The 19305-nt window shown below is 40.7% G+C and overlaps 1 protein-coding gene across 13 annotated transcripts in view; it reads left to right on the plus strand.

Annotated features, from left to right (window-relative positions):
* PXK (PX domain containing serine/threonine kinase like) overlaps positions 1 to 19305 on the plus strand; it is a 102105-nt gene that overhangs the window by 36298 nt on the left and 46502 nt on the right. For 12 of the 13 annotated variants that reach the window (XM_050781247.1, XM_050781236.1, XM_050781237.1 and 9 more), the window contains exons 2-3: positions 5136 to 5186; positions 8703 to 8750. Coding sequence is in view for 10 of the 13 variants with exons in the window: in XM_050781236.1 (XP_050637193.1) it covers positions 5136 to 5186; positions 8703 to 8750 (99 nt within the window). In the remaining 3 variants the exon portion in view is untranslated. Of the gene's footprint in view, positions 1 to 5135; positions 5187 to 8702; positions 8751 to 9725; positions 9825 to 19305 lie in introns of those variants that run through there. The other variant, XM_050781248.1, reaches the window with a different exon arrangement.

Below are 19305 nucleotides of genomic sequence, written 5' to 3' on the forward strand. Positions count from 1 at the left end.
TTAATTCAGTAGAAAGAATTGGTTGAGTAGTGACTGTGAGTAATGCCTACATGATACCACCCAAAGTTAGTAAAACAGGCTGGGCACAGTGGCTCATACCTGTAATCCCAGCCCCAGGCCGGGCACAGTGGCTCATACCTATAACCCCACCTGTAATCCCAGGGTGAGCAGATCACTTGAGTCCAGAAATTCGAGACCAGCGTGGGCAACGTGGTGAAATGCTGTCTCTACAAAAAAAACAAAAATTAGCCGAGGTTGGTGGTGCATGCCTGTGGTCCCAGCTACCTGGGAGGCTGAGGCAGGAGGATTGCTTGAACCCAGCAGGTGGAGGTTACAGTGAGCTGAGATTGCACCATTGTACTCCAACCTAGGCAACAAAGTGAGACCTCAGCTGAAAAAAAAGTTAATAAAACAGTTCTGAACATTTGAGGAAAACAATAACATTCTTTATGATTTAATTTATACTTTCATCATAATGTCCAGTGTGTATAAACTGGAGGCTGCTCTAGGTCTGTATTTCATGCTTACTTAGTAATAATTACCTGGGGAAGCTATTAAAACTTCTCATTTTGGCCGGGCGCGGTGGCTCACGCCTGTAATTCTAGCACTTTGGGAGGCCGAGGTGGGCGGATCACCTGAGGTCAGGAGTTCGAGACCAGCCTGGCCAAGATGGCAAAACCCCGTCTCTACTAAAAATACAAAAATTAGCCAGACGTGTTGGCACACACCTGTGATCCCAGCTACTCGAGAGGCTGAGGCAGGAGAATCACTTGAACCTGGCAGGCAGAGGTTGCAGTGAGCTGAGATTGTACCACTGCACTCCAGCCTGGGCGACAGAGCAAGACTCTGTCTCAAAAAAAAAAAAAAAAAGTGCAGAGAGATCCCATTTACCCTTTCCTCAATTTTCTCCAATGGTAACATCTTGCAAACCTATAGTACAATATTATAACCAGGATATTGACGGTGATACAATCACGATAGAGAACACTGTCATTATTACAAGCATTCCTCACTTTGCCCTTCTGTAGCCACACCGCTTCCCTCTCACACCCATCTCACTACCCCAGCCTTAACTCCAGGTAACCATTAATCTATTCTCCATCTCTATAATTTTGTCACTTCAAGGATGTTACACAAATAGAATTGTACAAGATTTTTTTTTCCACTCAGTATAATTCTCTGGAAATCCATCCAAGTTATTGTGTGTATTAATAGTTCATTTCTTTTTTTGGTTGAGTAGTATTCCATGGTATGGATGTAGCAGAATTTAACCACCTATTGAAGGACATCTGTCTTGTTTCCACTTTGAGGCTTTTACTAATAAAGCTGCTATGAACATTTGTGTATAAATTCTTACGAGAATGTAAGTTTTCATTTCTTTGGAATAAATGTCTAGGAATACAATTGCTGGGTTGTATGGTAGTTGCGTATATAGTTTTTAAAGAAACTTCCAAACAGTTCTGGAGTAGCTGTATCATTTTATAGTCCCATCTGCAATGTATGAGTGATCCAGTTTTTCTGTATCCTAGCCAGGATTTGGTGTTCTTACTGTTTTTTATTTAAGCCATTCTGATAGGTGTATAATGGCCTTAATTTGCATTTCCCTGAGGGCTGGTAATGTTGACTATATTTTCATGTATGCCATCTGCATATCCTCTTCAGTGAAATGTATGCTTAACATTTGCCCATTTTCTAATTGGATTTTTAAAAAATGTTTGTTCTTTCATAGAAAAATGTTTTTAATTTTGATGAAGTCCAATTTTTCCCTTGCATAGATCATGCTTTTGCTGTCAAGAACTCGTTGCCTAAACTTGCATCCCAGATTTTTCTCCTATTTTTTTCTAAAAGTCTTACAGTTTTACATTTTACATTTAAGTACATGATTCATTTTGGTAGTACAATGTGTGAATACAACGCATGAATCTTAGGTTGAGGTTCATTTCATTGCTGAGTGTCCAATTGCTGTGATGCGTGAAAGTAATATAACACATGAATCTTAGGTTGAGGTTCATTTCATTGCTGAGTGTCCAATTGCTCTAGCACCATTTGTTGAAAAGGCTATCATTCCTCTATTGAATTGCCTTTGCACTTTCATCAAAAATTTAATTAGGCATACTTATATGGAATTGTTTCTGGGTTCTCTGTTCTCTCCCAGTGACATATATGTTTATGCCTCCACCAACACTACACGGTCTTGATTACTATTATTATTGATTTAATTATTATTGATTACTGTATTGATATAATAGTCTTGACATCGGGTAGATTCCTCATACTTTATTTATTTATTTATTTATTTATTTAGAGACAAGGTCTTGCTCTCTTGCCCAGGCAAGTGCAGTGACATCATCCTGGCTCACTGCAGCTTCAGCCTCCCAGGCTCAAGCAATTCTCCTTCCTCAGCTTCCTAAGTAGCTGGGACTACAAGTGCATACCGCCATGCCTGGCTAATTAATTTTTTAATTTTTTGTAGAGGTGGAGTTTCACCATGTTGCACAGGTTAGTTGAACTCCTGAGCTCAAGCGATCCTTCCGCCTTGGCCTCCCAAAATGCTGGGATTATAGTCATGAGCTGCTGACTTGGCCCCATCTACATTTTAGAACAATTTTGCCTATATTTGGAAAAAAAATCTTTTATTAGGATTTGTTTTAAACATGTATATCAATTTAGGGATAACTGAAATCTTTATTTCTATTAGTTTATTCAGAGCTTTGATTTCCATTATCAGTGGTTTGTAGTTTTTGACGTACAAGTACTATGCATGTTTTAGATTCCCCCCAAGTATTTTTTTTTTGAGTAATTGTAAATGGTATTGTATTTCTAATTTATACCTATATATGTTCATTTCTAGTACATAGATACATTGATATTTGTATACTTGTATTCTGTAGCCTTCTTGAACTCAATTAATTAATTAATTAATGACAGGGTCTCTCTCTTTTGCCAAGGCTGGAGTGCGGAGGCCAACATGGCTCACTGCAGCCATGACCTTCCGGCTCAAGCATTCCCTCTGCCTCCTGAGTAGCTGGGACTACAGGCATGTGCCACCATGCCTAGCTAATTTTTTTATTTTTGTAGAGATGAGGTCTTGCTGTTTTGCCTGGGCTAGTCTTAAACTCCTGGACTCAAGCAGTTCCCCCGCCTCAGCCTGCTAAAGTGCTGGGATTACAGACATGAGCCACTGAGTCTGGCCTATGAATTTATTAATTCCAATTTTTTTGTAGATCCCTTGGGATTTTCTACATAGACTATCATGTTGTCTAAAAATAGGAATAGTTTTATTTCTTCCTTTTGATCTATATGCCTTTTATTTCTTTTCCTATTTTTATTACACTGGCTAGATCTTCCAGTAGTTTGTTGAGTAGGAGAACACACTGCCTTGCCTTGTTCGTGATCTTAGGGGAAAATATTGAGTCTTCCACCATTAAGTATGTCAGCTGTAGGTTTTTTGTAGAACCTTTTCATCAACTTAAGAAAGTGTCCTCTATTCCTATTTTTCTAAAAGTTTTTATCATGAAAGGATGTTGAGTTTTGTCAGATGCTTTTTCTGCATCATTTAATATTATCATGTGATTTTTCTTGATTAGCCTGTTAATATGGCGGATTACATCGATCAGTTTCCGAATAGTGAACCAGCCTTGAGTCCCTAGAATAAGCCCCACTTGGTCATAGTATATAATTCTTTTTATAAATTGCTGAATTCAATTTGCTAATATTTTGGTAAGGATTTTTGAGCCTGTGTTTGTGAATGGTATTGATCTGTAGTTCTCTTTTTTTTCTCTGTCTTTGGTATTGGGATCTGGGTAATACTAGCTTCATCAAGTGAATTGGGAAGTGTTCCTTCCTCTTCTGTGTTTTAGAAGAGTTTGTAAAGAATTGGTGTTGATTCTTCTTAAGACACTGAGTAGAATTCTCCAGTGAAACCATTGGGCCTTGATACATATTTGGGGGGAGTTTTTTAGTTATGAATTTAATTATAAATCATTATAAAGATCAAATTATATATTTCATATTGGGTGGGTTTTGTGGTATTTAGTGTTCCTGAGGAAGTGGTCAATTTCATCTAAGTTGTCAAATTTATTTATGTAGAATCGTTCATAGCATTCCCTGATCCATTTGGTATCTGCACAGTCTGTAGTGGTATCCTAATTCATTCTTGATATTAATAATACGTATAATACGTATCTTATCTTTTTTTTTGTCCACTTTGTCCATTTTTGTCCATTTTATTGGTCTCTTCAAATAATCAGCTTTTTAATTCTTGATTTTTCTCTATTTCTTTGTTTTCAATTTTATTGATTTCTGCTCTTTATTTTTTTTCTTCTGCTTGCTTTGAGTTTATTATGCTCTTCTTTTTCTAGGTTCTTGAGGTGGAGTTTAGGTTTTGATAGTTTTTCTCTTTCCTAATATAAGCATTTAGTGCTTAAATTTCCCTCTCAGTGGTATGTTAGCTGACGTGTCCCACAAATTTTGATATGCTATATTTTCTTTCAGTTCAACGTATATATTTTTTAATTTCACTTGAGATTTTGTCTTTAAAACATGGATTATTTAGAAGTGTGTTGTTGAGTTCCCAACTGTTGTGGAGATTTTCCTGTTACCGATCTTACTGATTTCTAGTTTGTATGATTTTGGTTCTTTTAAATTTTTTGAGATTTATGGCTCAGGATATGATCTGTATTGGTCTATGATATGCATAATGACTTGGAAAGAATGTGTATTCTACTATTATTGGATGGAGTGTTCTATAAATGCTTATTAAATCCTGTTGGGTGATGGTATTGTTAAGTTCTTCTATATCCTAGTTGGTGTTCAGTTTAGTTGTTCTATCAATTCCTGACAGAGGAGTATTGAAGTCTTCAACTATAATTTTGGATTAGTCTGTCACTTCTTTCAGTTTTATCAGTTTTTTGCCTCACATATTTTACAGCTCTGTTGTTTGATGCATATACATTTAAGATTGCTATGTCTTCCTGCTAGATTACCCTTTTATTTTTATGTAATGTCCCTTTCTGTCTCTCTCTGGTAATTTTCCTTGCTCTGAAGTCTACTTTATCTGATTTTTTAAAACTTATTTTTGATTCCCTGATTTGGGGATTTTATAACTGAGGCTATTTTTCCCTTCTTTTTTTAAGGAATATATTATTCGAGTGCAAAGAGGAATTTCGGTGGAAAACAGCTGGCAGGTAAGCTTTTTTTTTTTTTTTTTTTTTTGTCAATTAGGAAAATATCTAAATGTGTGACTAAAAGCCTGACTTGGGGCATCTACAAATCTGGAAAAATCAGAACATGCATAAATATAAATCATGTTTCTTTTAGCTATAAACCTTTAGCTTTAAGACAAGTATGATAAGAGTCTTTCCTGTCCCCACTTGTTTGGTTAAATTGTGTATGATTGATATTAGCATGGAGGGTATCTAGGAATTTGTTCCCCAGCTCAACCCAGAGCAAATAGTATATTCAAATTACTTGTTTTGTTTCTAGAAATTCACACCTTCTCCCCTGTAGCTATGGTTTGAGTTCAGTCTACCACGTAGAAAGGTGAGATTGAGTCCTGGCTATTGTACAGTTTTGGCCACTACATTTTATGGATCTCAGGTCCACTCATGGGCAGCTTCTTGGGGAGGGTCATCTTGGGGCCCCAGGCTCTGCTTTCTTCAGTGGTGGCCTCAGAGAGAAAAGAATTCCTGGACGGATCGAGAAGTCCTTCCCATACAAGTTGACTTACAGAGGGTAGCTGAATTCTGCATAGGGGCCCTTTCTTTCCTGTTTTAGTAATTACAATTACCACCTCCACCTCCCTGCAACCCTTCTTCTCTCCCAAAAATCTTACCTTCTCCTTCACAGCCCAGCTCAAACCTTAACCTTCTACCTTAAGTAGCCTCTTACACACAGTTGTCCACACTGGTCTTTTCTTTGCCTGAAATTTCAAACTACTGTTTGTTTGAATAATTATTATATTTAACATCTATCGAGCATGTATTAAGTGTTCAGTACTGGTTTAAGCACATTCATTCACTTAACCTTTTAAAAATGTGCTATGTGGTAGTATTGTCCTCATTTTACATTTGTGAAGTAAGTAACTGTCTGAGGTCACAGTTAGATCATTGGCAGAATAGAGTTGGAATTTGCTCATTCTCTGTGGTTAACCACTCTATGATCTTTTGCTTCTTGGCTTTTATCAGGGATGACCTTATATTTAACTTTTTGATGTATATTTCGCAAACAGGGCCAACAATAGTGTCCTCCCAGAAAGATCAACCCTTGGTGCAGTTTTCTAGATCCATTGCATTAGAAACCCAGGTACTCAACAAAAATGTAGACTCTTGGGCCCCATCCTAGACCTACTGATCAAATTTTCAATGGGTAGGGTTGTAAGGGCGGAGAGGTGTGATACCTTTCTTCACCCATGGTAAAGGTTGTGGCCAACACTTCTATAACAAAAGACAGATTAACAAGGGGGAAAACATAACAAATTTATTTAATAAAAGCTTTCTGTTTTTTTTTTTTTTTTTTTTTTTGAGACGGAGTCTCTCTCTGTCGCCCAGTGGCACAATCTCAGCTCACTGCACGCTCCATCTCCTGGGTTCACGCCATTCTCCTGCCTCAGCCTCCCGAGTAGCTGGGACTACAGGTGCCCACCACCACGCCCAGCTAATTTTTTTGTATTTTTGATAGAGATGGGGTTTCACCGTGTTAGCCAGGATGGTCTCGATCTCCTGACCTCGTGATCTGCCCGCCTTGGCCTCCCAAAGTGTTGGGATTACAGGCGTGAGCCACCACGCCCGGCCAATCAAAGTTTTATGTGACACAGGAACTTTCAGAAATGAAGACCCAAAGACCCAGGGAAAACTGTCCGTTTTTATGCTTGATTTGATGAAGACTGGATAGCCATGTAGAATGTGATTGAACAAACAATTTCTTTATGTTTTTATTTTTATTTTTATTTTTTTGAGATAGGGTTTTGTTCTCTTGCCCAGACTGGAGTGCAGTGGCGTGATCACAGCTCACTGCAGCCTCGATCTCCTGGGCTCAAGCGATCCTCCCACTTCAGCCTCATGAGTAGCTGGAACTATAGGCACGTGCCACTACGCCCAACTAATGTTTTTGTATTTTTTTATAGAGACGGGGTTTGGCTATGTTGCCCAGGCTGGTCTTGAACTCCTGAGTTCAAGCAGTGCTCCCGCCTTAGCCTCCCAAAGTGCTGGGATTGTAGGCATGAGCCACCATGCCTGGCCTTGTCTGTTCTTCTTTTTTTTATTTTTATTTTTATAGAAACGGGATCTTGCTATGTTGCCCAGACTGGTCTTTAACTCCTAGGCTCAAGGGATCCTCCTGCCTTGGCCTTCCAAAGTGCTCGGATTATAGGTATGAGCCATTGTGCCTGGCCCTGTCTATTCTTCTTGGTCTGTCCGTGTAGCCTTCCTTCCTCCTGGGTATGGGGCAGGATCCCTTTAGAATGAGAGTCCTCAGGAGAGAAGGGAGAGAGCAACCTTTCTAGGTTTTATGGCTTACTTTGTGAGAGGTAGAGGAGCTAGGGACAGGAGGGCAGAAGACTACAAAGAAGAACTCATTTGTGAGCCCTTCTTTTTTTTTTTTTTTTGAGACAGAGTCTCATTCTGTTGCCCAGGCTGGGATGCAGTGGAGTGATCTCTGCTCACTGCAATCTCTGCCTCCCAGGCCCAAGCGATTCTCCTGCCTCAGCCTCCTGAGTAGTTGAGACTACAGGTGCTCACCACCATGCCCAGCTGATTTTTATATTTTTAGTAGAGATATGTTTTGCCATGTTGGCCAGGCTGGTCTCGAACTCCTGGACTCAGGTGATCCACCTGCCTTAGCCTCCCAAAGTGCTGAGATTACAGTTGCAAGCCACTGTGCCCAGCCCATTTCTGAGACCTTCTAATCTCCTTTAGTTCAAAGTACTTAGCATGCCAAAGTACCATACTTTGGGATATCATTTTCTGAGCCCCAGTAGGGTTCTAGATGATATCCAGGTAATACTTTTCTGCACATTAACATTTGAAAATCACCAATAAAGATTAAAGTCAAACTATTTCAAACCAAAATTATTTTCTTGATCAGGGCCTGAAGAGCTAGTCGAATTTGACTATAGCCTAATCAATGGCGTCAATACAACTGAGAAAGAATGTGTAGACAATGGAAGGTGGACTGTTTGTCAAGAGGGGGAACCCTGGGGAATCACCCTGGGTGAGGTGTGGGCAGCTCTGCCTGCAATGCAGTCCAGTCTCCAGGGTGGTGGGAGCTCACCTGGTGGAAGTTTGACCCAGGACAAAGGTGAAATGGCCTCAGAACTATCCATTTCCTCTTGCTTTGATTCCATGCTCAGTAAAACTTTTTTTTTTTTTTTAAGTCATTCATCTTTCTAGGCGCCTGGTTAATAAGAAAGACATGTGAAGGACTGTTTGCCCTGAAAACAAATATTCTCACTTATCTCTTGGTATCTTGTGAATTTGACATGCATTAACCAGTTTCCCATGGCCCAGCCAATGCCTGGCACTGCTAAGTCTGTTTTCTAGGCTTGTCAGGTTAAACAGTTAAGCACCAGGTATAAGCCCTACTACCCTTAGCACAAGTGCCTGAGCTCTAGAGTGCCAATATTACTAATACTAATACATATTAAATAAAGAAATGAAAAGAGATAGTCTTTGCTGAATCAAAACCCTACTTCTTGTCTCTTACAGATTGTTAGAAGATACAGTGACTTTGATTTGCTTAACAACAGCTTACAGGTAAATGTTTTGACATTCTAATTACACACATTGATTACTTGGGGTGTCTAAAAAACTGGTGGAGTCCAGGCGCAGTGGCTCACGCCTATAATCCCAGCAGTTGGGGAGGCTGAGGCGGGTGGATCACCTGAGGTCAGGAGTTCAAGACCACCTGACCAACATGGAGAAACCCCGTCTCTACTAAAAATACAAAATTAGCCAGGCGTGGTGGTGCATGCCTGCAATCTCAGCTACTTGGGAGGCTGAGGCAGGAGAATCACTTGAACCTGGGAGGCAGAGGTTGTGGTGAGCCGAGATCACGCCATTGCACTCCAGCCTGGGCAATAAGAGTGAAACTCCATCTCAAAAAAAAAGCTGGTTGGAAATGGCAATATCAGAAACAAGAAATTAGCACATTTCCCTGTCAAAGAAAATAAATTCATACTTTACTCAGATGATGTGTGGCTCTAAAAATAAACTTTTGGGAATCAACATGTGATTTATAATTAATAGTCACCTTGCAACCAAGTACTATTGTGCCAGACTGTATCCTCACCACAGTCATAGGAGGCTGATGTAATATCTTCTTTTAAAAGATGAGGAATGATTATGTGGATTGCTAGCGTTATTCACTTAGGTGGAGCTGGGACTCTGACTCTCTTCATTGAACTAGGCTACATAGTCAGCTCTGCAGATCAACATGCAGCAGTAACTGGGAGACTCAACCTTTTCCTGTTTAACTTTTTCTCCTAAATACGTAGTTAGAAATCTCTTTGTTTTAAATGTTCCTAACTTGAGGGCCATAATGGGAAGAAGCATGAGCTGCAAGGTCTTCATCTAGAGACACACCCAGTGTTGTAATGGTTGAAGGGTCCAAGAGGGGCTTTAGCACCTTAGGAAGTCCTGCCAGTAGCAGCCGTGTCTTCATCTGGCAGGCTGGACTTCAAATGCCTTGGATTACTGAAGACTATTTTGCTCTTGTGTGTCATACCTCAGGTTTGATTGGTAACATAAAATGCTTTAACCCTGAGGAGGAGTGCTTGGCTTATGATGTAAAGGACTCAGCCTGGAGGGAAAGGACTGCTCCCGTCATTGGTGAGCTAGCCATCATCGCTCATTCTGAATGACCTCAGATCTTGCCCACAAAGGTCAGGAGGACTGTGCACTAGGAGGAAGCATAATACTTCTTTTCCTTCAGAAGGCCATGTTTTGTTGGTCGGACTTCAGAAAATAAGCATTTGGGCCAGATGTGGCAGCTCACTCCTGTAATCCCAGCACTTTGGGAGGCTAAGGCGGGTGGATCACCTGAGGTCACGAGTTTGAGACCAGCCTGGCCAACATGGTGAAACCCCATCTCTACTAAAAATACAAAAATTAGCTGGGTGCGGTGATGGGTGCCTGTAATCCCAGCTACTCAGGGAGCTGAGGCAGGAGAACTGCTTGAACCCGGGAAGGGGAGGTTGCAGTAAGCCGAGATTGCGCCATGTTGCACTTCATCCTGGGTGATAGAGCAAGACTCTGTCTCAAAAAAACAAACAAAAAAGGAAATAAGCATTTGTAAAGCCCAAACTTTAGCATTATTTATAATGCTGCTGAAAGCGTGAATGCCTTATTTTCCTTTTGAAGGAAGTGGCCTGAGTATCTGCAGACATTTATGTAATTGCCATACTTGTCATGCATTTGACACATATTGTCTTTTTGTGTTTTAATTTTAGTATGACCCATTTGAGTCTTCAGATAGAATATTGGCAGAGATCAAATTTTCATTGATGGGTTTAATTGGTTTTATTTATGGATTTTAATAGGATCTTCTTTGCACTCAGACAAGAGCTGGGCCTATGATGACATTGTAGATAAGACATCAATGTTCAGTTTATTCCAGCAGTGGATTTTCTCCTCAGACTCTCCTATCCCCAGTGCAGCGGCCCATGTGACATTTCCGCAGTGGTGTAAGCATTTGGGAATTAACAGTGGGCCTACGAACTGTTTCTGCCTTTATGCTCAAGTGAACCTTTGCTTGTGCATAAAGGGGGAGTGATCTTTGTACAATGTCATTCAGCCAGGCTGAGTAAGAATTATGGGAGAAATATTTTTGAAATTGAAATTGCCTAGACTTAGCCTCTAAGAACAGAGGGTAGGGAGGAGAGTTTTTTTTTTTTTTTTTTTTTTTTTGAGACGGAGTCTCGCTGTGTCGCCCAGGCTGGAGTGCAGTGGCCGGATCTCAGCTCACTGCAAGCTCTGCCTCCCGGGTTTTTACGCCATTCTCCTGCCTCAGCCTCCCGAGTAGCCGGGACTACAGGCGCCCACCACCTCGCCCGGCTAGTTTTTTGTATTTTTAGTAGAGACGGGGTTTCACCGTGTTAGCCAGGATGGTCTCGATCTCCTGACCTCGTGATCCGCCCGTCTCGGCCTCCCAAAGTGCTGGGATTACAGGCTTGAGCCACCGTGACCGGCAGGGAGGAGAGTTTTATCTCTCGTTTACTCATACTTTGGGGTGATAAAGTTTCTCCATGACTCTTCACTTAATGGCCTTTTTAATATAGTGAATTTGATTTTTGCTTCAGTGTAATTTTACCTTTCAAAATGGGTACTTTCAATGTGCATCCTATTTCAAATGCAAATATCCCCATGTATTGATGTTGGCTTGTGTTGGGCAGAATATGGCCAGACATCATTTCAGTGGGAGGTTTTTCTGGATTCAAGTAAACAAACAGAAGAAAGCACACACAGCTTTTTGGCAATGAAGTAATTTAAAACAATATCCAAAAACAGACCAAAAAGACTCTAAAACCTCAGAATAAAACTGTGACCATGATTTTCAGTGTCCAATTACCTTTTTGACAGATAAATGAGTTCCTGCTAAAGAAAAAGAAATATAATACACATATGCAGAATTGTCTGAGTCCAATAGGAACATGTCTAAGTGAAAAAAAGCATAATGCAAAATTATACATGCCATATAATATAATTACATGAAATGTTTGGAAAATAGGATTGCAAGTAAATATGCCAAAACGTTAATGGTGATCCCCAGGTGGTGGAATTATAGGTTATGTTGTTTTCTGTTTATTTTTGTTTGTTTGTTTTCTTTAATGTTCTGTACTTTCCAAGTTCTCCACAAACAAGCACATGTAGGCTATGTAAGCAGAAAAACAGAAAAAAAGCTGCATTTTCTTTTCTTTTTTTTTTGAGACAGAGTCTCACTGTGTCGCCCAGTCTGGAGTGCAGTGTCTCCACCTCCTGGGTTCACCTCATTCTCCTGCCTCAGCCTTCCAAGTAGCTGGGACAATAGGCGCCCACCACCGTGCCCGGCTAATTTTTTGTATTTTTAGTAGAGACGGAGTTTCACAGTGTTAGCCAGGATGGTCTCGATCTCCTGGCCTCGTGATCTGCCCGCCTCAGCCTCCCAAAGTGCTGGGATTACAGGTGTGAGTCACCGCGCCGGCAAAAGCTGCATTTTCTAAACTTTCTTTTTTTTTTTTTTGAGACAGAGTCTCGCCTTGTGACCCAAACCGGAGGGCAATGGTGTGATCTTGGCTCACTGCAATCTCTGCCTCTTGGGTTCAAGTGATTTCTCCTGCCATAGACTCCCAAGTAGCTGAGATTACAGGCACGTGCCACCATGCCCAGCTAATTTTTGTATTTTTAGTAGAGACGGGGTTTCACTATGTTGGCCAGGCTGACAGACTTTTTATAGGGAGCATATTTTGTGGAAACAATGAAGAAAAATCACCACCTTATTTTAAATGCAACATCAAATTAGCAGCCATCTAGGGAGACAGCATACAACCAAGAGGAAGAAGCAGGCTGTTGAAATGTTGGGAACTGGGCAGAGAGAAAGAACTCAGTCTCTGTTCCTTAGACTTGAGAAGGAACCCAGGCCCCTTACAGCGTTGAGACCTTGAGTCCATCATTTCTTCTGTTGGGTTTCACTTTCGCCGCTGAAATAAAGGGGTTGAACTAGATGACTTCTGAGGTCTCTTATAGCACAAATGTTTTGTAATTAGAATTTTACTGCCCACTGTTGACCCTGGAGAGACTTTACTGTACTCCAGGGGACAGCAGGGTGTTGAGACAAATTGAGGGTCTGTTGAAAGCTTAGAACTCCCTAGGATACTGACTGGAATATGGTTGAAGGCAATTTGCAGATTATTAAGATCTGATGTTGGAAGTAAGGAGCAATGAACAGATTGAGGTTGAAAGTTTTTTGCTGGGCGCGGTGGCTCACGCCTGTAATCCCAGCACTTTGGGAGGCCGAGGCGGGTGGATCACGAGGTCAGGAGATCGAGACCATCCTGGCTAACACGGTGAAACCCCATCTCTACTAAAAATACAAAAAATTATTAGGATGTGGTGGCGGGCGCCTGTAGTCCCAGCTACTTGGGAGGCTGAAGCAGGAGAATGGTGTGAACCCGGGAGGCGGAGCTTGCAGTGAACTGAGATTGCACACTGCACTCCAGCCTGGGCGACAGAGTGAGACTCTATCTCAAAAAAAAAAAAAAAAAATTAAGTTTTTCCTCCAGATAAAAGCTAATTTTCTTGAAACTGTAATATAGTTTGTCATATAATTTTGGACTCTAAATCCCAACTTGGGAATCATTTCCCGCTTTCCATTTTCTTTCTTTCTTCTTCTTCTTTTTTTTTTTTTTTTAAGACAGTGTCACTCTGTTGCCCAGGCTGGAATGCAGTGAGCTGAGATCATGATCACTGCAACCTCCACGTCCCGGGTTCAAGTGATTCTCCTGCCTCAGCCTCCCAAATTGCTGGAATTACAGGCACCCACCATTGTGCCTGGCTAATTTTTTTTGTATCTTCAGTAGAGATGGGAGTTTCATCATGTTGGCCAGATTGGTCTCGAACTCCTGACCTCAGGTGATCCACCCACCTCGGCCTCCCAAAATGCTGGGACTATAGTTGTGAGCCACGGCGTCTGGCCTCCCCTTTCCATTTTCACTCGCAGTTGTGCATGGAACTCGGGACTCCTCTGCTGGCTGTCTTGTTCTCTTTTCCTTCTATAAGGAACTCAAGAAGGGAATCCATAGGGCATGTTAAAGAGGAAGGTAGTGAAAGTGAGATGATGAGGCATCCTGGCTTGAAGTCATCAGTGTGGAGGTGTCTAGGAAATCAGTGGCTTAGAGACTTTATTATTCCGTGTGTAGTATTTTTTTTCCTCCCTTCTAATTAACCATTGGAGTTCTAAATTTTCTATTCTGTAGTTGGTAAGCAGTGTAGGAATTCTAGGAGAAAGCTGAAAGAGAAAGTGTCTCTTGAATAATATTTTTTAAGAGACGGGGTTTTAAAATAACACACATGTTGCATAGTTTGAGTACCTTTAGGAATTTTTTTTTGTGAGATCTTAAACTTAGGGCAGGAAAACCACCTCCGGTCTGTCTGACATAGCAGGGACATTATAATTGCAGCTGTTGGCAAAAGAGCTCTTTGTTTCACCTGACGGTTTGAAAGAACTGATGGGATGTTTGGGCAGAGTAATACATTTTAAAAAGTGAAATGAAAGTTGACAAAATAGATTGGTTGAAGCTTGGAAGCCACGAAGTTCAAAACAGATACTTTATGAAATTCATTCTTACATCCCCACAATGAAAGAAAAGGAGCCAGAATATTGGGATTTGAATCCAATGATGTCAGATGTGACTCCTTTCTGAGTGACGTGGATTCAGCTGGGGCTGCTGCTATGTGGTAGTGCAAGCAAATCTGTCGATACTGGGTAATGGAATTTTTAAAATTCTTGCTCCATATACAATCAGTTTGATAAACAAAAGCAATTTTCTTTCTTTAATTGAAAAAATGTAGTCAATGCAGACTATAAACATTTCACAGTAGAGAAATAAAAATTAATGAACCAACCCACTTCTAGAAATGGTTATTGTTAAGCAGTTGGTGTGAGTCCTCCAGACATTTTTCTTTTGTGCCTGTGTAACCATATCCTGGGCTAAAACAGCAGGTTCTCAGATGACACTGTTTTGTTCAACATTGTTTGGTTGTAGTGTTGGTGAGAAAAAAATAAATCTATCCACGACCAAGGCCACTGTCTGAATGGAGTTTGCACGTTCTCTCCATGTCTATGTGGATTTTCTCTGGATACTCCAGTTTCTTCCCACATCCCAAAGACGTACAGGTTAGGTGAACCGGCTTGTCTGCATAGTCCCCATGTGAGTGTGGGTGTGTGTGAGTGCACCCTGACATGGGATGGACTCCGGCTACCTGAGACCCTAAACTGGAAACATGGTGTAAATAATTATCTTGTTAAGTTGGCAAAATCTCACCAATGCTAAGCATCATAATTGCCTTAAGTAATTTTCCATTTCTTCTGGATTCATTAATGAATTACATTTTAATATCTACATAATAGCTTTAAGTAATGAATGTTAAGTGCAAAAATTCACCAAGTTAACAACAGCTACCCTCCAAAACAATGATTATTATCTTGTTTTTATTAATCTTTCTTAAATTGTATATAGGTTATATTTATTTCAATGTTTAATATTAGACATGTTTTAGGTCTTTGGAAGTTTGCTGATGTTTTTGTGACCAGAAATATGCTGTAGGAAGTTAATTCTTGTTTGTATAAATTAGCCTGGCTGGGTGTGGTGGCTCATGCCTATAATCCCAGCACTTTGGGAGGCTGAGGCGGGTGGATCATTTGAGATCAGGAGTTTGAGACCAGCCTGCCAAACATGGTAAAACCCCATCTCTACTAAAAATACAAAAATTAGCTGGGTTTGGTGGCGGGCACCTGTAATCCCAGTTACTCGGGAGGCTGAGGCAGGAGAATTGCTTGAACCCAGGAGGCGGATGTTGCAGTGAGCCGAGATTGTGCCATTGCACTCCAGCATGGGTGACAAGAGCGAAACTCTGTCTCAAAAAATAAAATAAAATAAATAAAATTAATTAATTAGCCTATGGTAAAATTAGTCTTGTTATTCATTTTGCTTAAAGTCCCAGTCTGTAAGAACCTATAGACAACATTAAGTGATAACTTAGCTTACATACACATAAATGAGATGATATTCTGCAACTTCATAAAATAGTTTCAGGAAAGATACATCAGTTGTGTTTTAGGTAATATATTACCCTTTATTTATTTATTATTTATTTATTTATTTATTTTTTGGAGACAGAGTCTCACTCCATTACCCAGGCTGGAGTGCGGTGGCGCCATCGTGGCTCACTGCAACCTCTGCCTCCTGGGTTCAAGCAATTCTTGTGCCTCAGCCTCCTGAGGAGCTGCTGAAATTACAGTCGTGCACCACCATACCTGACTAGTTTTTGTATTTTTAGTAGAGATGGGGTTTTGCTATGTTGGTTAGGCTGGTATCTAACTCCTGACCCCAGGTAATCCACTCGCCTCGGCCTCCCAAAGTGCTGGGATTACAGGCATGAGCCACTGTGCCCGGCCTACCCTTCCTTTAATTCTTTATGCCCTTGAACCAAAAAATAAAGTGATTGGCTTGGATGTGCAATAGCTAGGTTATGTACTTTCTTCATACCTATGCATTTTATTCAGCTAAAGAAAAAACCACTATTAGATAAAGCCTAACTGTATAAATGAGGCAGATGACATGAAATTTGATTATCTTATTTGGAAATGAATTATGCTGTGATAGAAAATTTACTCTGTGTATGCTCTGATATATTTTCATAATTATGTTTGAGAAATTGGCAATTTAGAATTATCCGCCAACCTTTTCATCTTCTCCAGTGTCAAGTTCAAGGTCTTCATCTGGCTGCATCAATGTTGTTTGAAAAATACAGAATGGAACAATCTCAGTTAGGTTTGCCCAATTTAATGGTTTAGGTTATATCCTTTTCTGAATTCAAGATGCCCTTCTCTTTAGACCTTACCCTCGATCAATACACATGCCACTGGACTGCTCTAATATAAGCACAAGTCTAGAATAGCACTACTCTTTGAAAGTGACTTTGCTCATTAAATTAAAATGCCTATCTCATGCTTTGCTTTTTATGTTTAAAAAATAAACTCACAGTCCCAGCTACTTGAGAGGCAGGCTGAGGTGGGAGGATTACTTGCAACCAGGAGTTCAAGTACATAGTGAGACCCTATCTCTCTCTAAAGAAAAAAAAAGAAAAGAAAGAAAAGACTAAACATTTTAAATAATGTGGGAAATGATAGTAGATTGAGTACCTGTATTTACTTTTTCTCCCTCCCCAAACCAGTCTAGAATAACAGTGGATTGTTTATATATACAAACACACCCTTTCAAGGACAAACAGAACAGGAGAAGAAAAAACACAATAAAACACTTTAGGCTGAAAATCCAGTGGGTGAGAGCTAACTGATTAAGCAGATGTAGGAAGGCAGAATTCAGAGATGGGAAGCAGATAATCTCATTGGGTCTCAATTTACATCACAGAACCCCTGGAAGGTTCCAGTATTGGCAGTACCAGGTGCTGTCCCCAGAGTGGGGTGAAGGTCAAGCAGTTGCAAGTCTGTTTAAGAAGCAGTCAGATCCCCAAATCTCCCATGTCCATGAAAATTATTCCTGCCCTCCTCCCTCTAGCAAAAAGACATAAGTTTATTTTCTGGAGAGGGTCAAACAGTCTTTAGGCTGGGGAATGCAGGCATATTTGAAAACATGTACCTAATATACATGAAGACCCCACTCCCTCCCTAGCTTCCTTCTTCGTCTCAACTGCCAGAATTCTGGCAGTCAGGCTTCAGACTTTTCAGGCAGGAGATTAGAAGATTATTTTAGGGGAATCTGTCCAGCCTAAGAGGAAAGAGCTAAAGGTTTGTCCAGTAAAACAGCTGTGTAGGGTCATCTGGTAAAATAAAGCCCACAGTAGATAAACCCCAGGACACTCACCCAGAGGTTCCAGTCAACTTTTGATGCTCCACTCTTGAATATGGGCTGATAACCAAGGGTCACCAGACTCCTACAGGACTCATTTTTCTTTCTTATTTAAATGTTTTCATTGGATTTGGACTTCGTTTTTCTTACTTTTTTTTTTTTTTTTTTTTTTTTTTTTTTTTTTTTTGGCGATGGAGTTTTGCTCTTGTTGCCCAGGCTGGAGTGCAGTGGTGTGATCTCGGCTCATCGCAACCTCTGCCTCCCGGGTTCAAGTGATTCTCCTGCCTCAGCCTCCCGAGTAGCTGGGATTACAGGCATGCACCACCACGCTCAGCTAATTTTTTGTATTTTTAGTAGAGATGGAGTTTCTCCATGTTGATCAGGCTGGTCTCAAACTCCCGACCTCAGGTGATCCGCCTGCCTTAGCCTCCCAGAGTGCTGGGATTACAGGCATGAGCCACCACACCCTGCCAGACTTCATTTTTTTAAGGATTATGTAGACATAACTAGTCTGATCAGATATTAGCTTATATATTTTGGTAGCTCTTTATTATTATTATTACTATTTGAGACAGAGTCTTGCTCCGTCACCCAGGCTGGAGTGCAGTGGTGCAATCTTGGCTCACTGCAGCCTCCACCTCCTGGGTTCAAGCGATTCTCCTGCCTCAGCCTCCTGAGTAGCTGGGATTACAGGCGCCCACTACCATGCTTGCCTGATTTTTGTATGTTTAGTAGAGATGGAGTTTCACCATGTTGCCCAGGCTGGGTTTGAACTCCTGACCTCAGGTGATCCACCCACCTCAGCCTCCCATAGTGCTGGAGTTACAGGCGTGAGCCACTGCTCCTGGTAGCCCTTTATTTTTATACCTAAGAACTAGTTTACTTTTTCTCAATGTTCAATACTTACCTTTGGTAAAAATTTGCCACGTTCTTCCTCATCTGTTTCTGAAGCGTTAGAGTTTCACCTGCTTGGTGTAAGTTACTCTTTCATTGTCCTCCTGTGGATATGTTTTGTAGGACTCTCTGCTTTTTCTAAATTTCACTGCTCACATCCCACAACATTATCTTCCCATAATTCTGGCAAAAAGGAGACCTGGGATACCTCTGAAGTGTGGCCCTTAAATCCCAGTTCCTGTTCCTACCTGACTCCCACCAAGAAAGACTTTTAACACGAAGTGACCAAAACAAATAGGAAAAAAAAAGGAACGATCAGGAAGCAGAAGGTATGCAGTGAGAAGAATGCTTTAGACACTTGAGAAAGATTATCTTTTGTCTTCTCAGAGAGATAAGAAATGGTATTACATTCAGGGTGCTATTAAGGAAGAAAAAGAATAGAAAAGAGTACATACAAATAAAAAATAACAGTAGACAACTATTTAGAAGGGCTGAAAGATAAAAGAAATGCTCTTTAAAAAAAAGAAAAGCGAAATACAAAAATTAGTTGGGCATGGTGGTGCACATCTGTAGTCCCAGCTACAGGTGTGCACCACCTGTAGAGGCTGAGGTGATAGGATTGCTTGAGCTCAGGAGGTCGAGGCTATAGTGAGTGGTGACCATGCCACTGCACTCCGGCCTGGGTGACAGGGTGAGAACCTGTCTCAAAAACAAAACAAAACAAAAAGAGAGCAGAAAATTAAAAAGATAAAATTACAGGAGCAGTCCAGGAAGTCCAACATTGAAAAAATAGGAGTTTCAGTAAAAGAAAGCAGAAGGCATGAAGGGGAAGAAATAATGACCTAACAATA

This window comes from Macaca thibetana, chromosome 2, assembly GCF_024542745.1.
Source record: "Macaca thibetana thibetana isolate TM-01 chromosome 2, ASM2454274v1, whole genome shotgun sequence".
NCBI lineage: Eukaryota > Metazoa > Chordata > Mammalia > Primates > Cercopithecidae > Macaca > Macaca thibetana.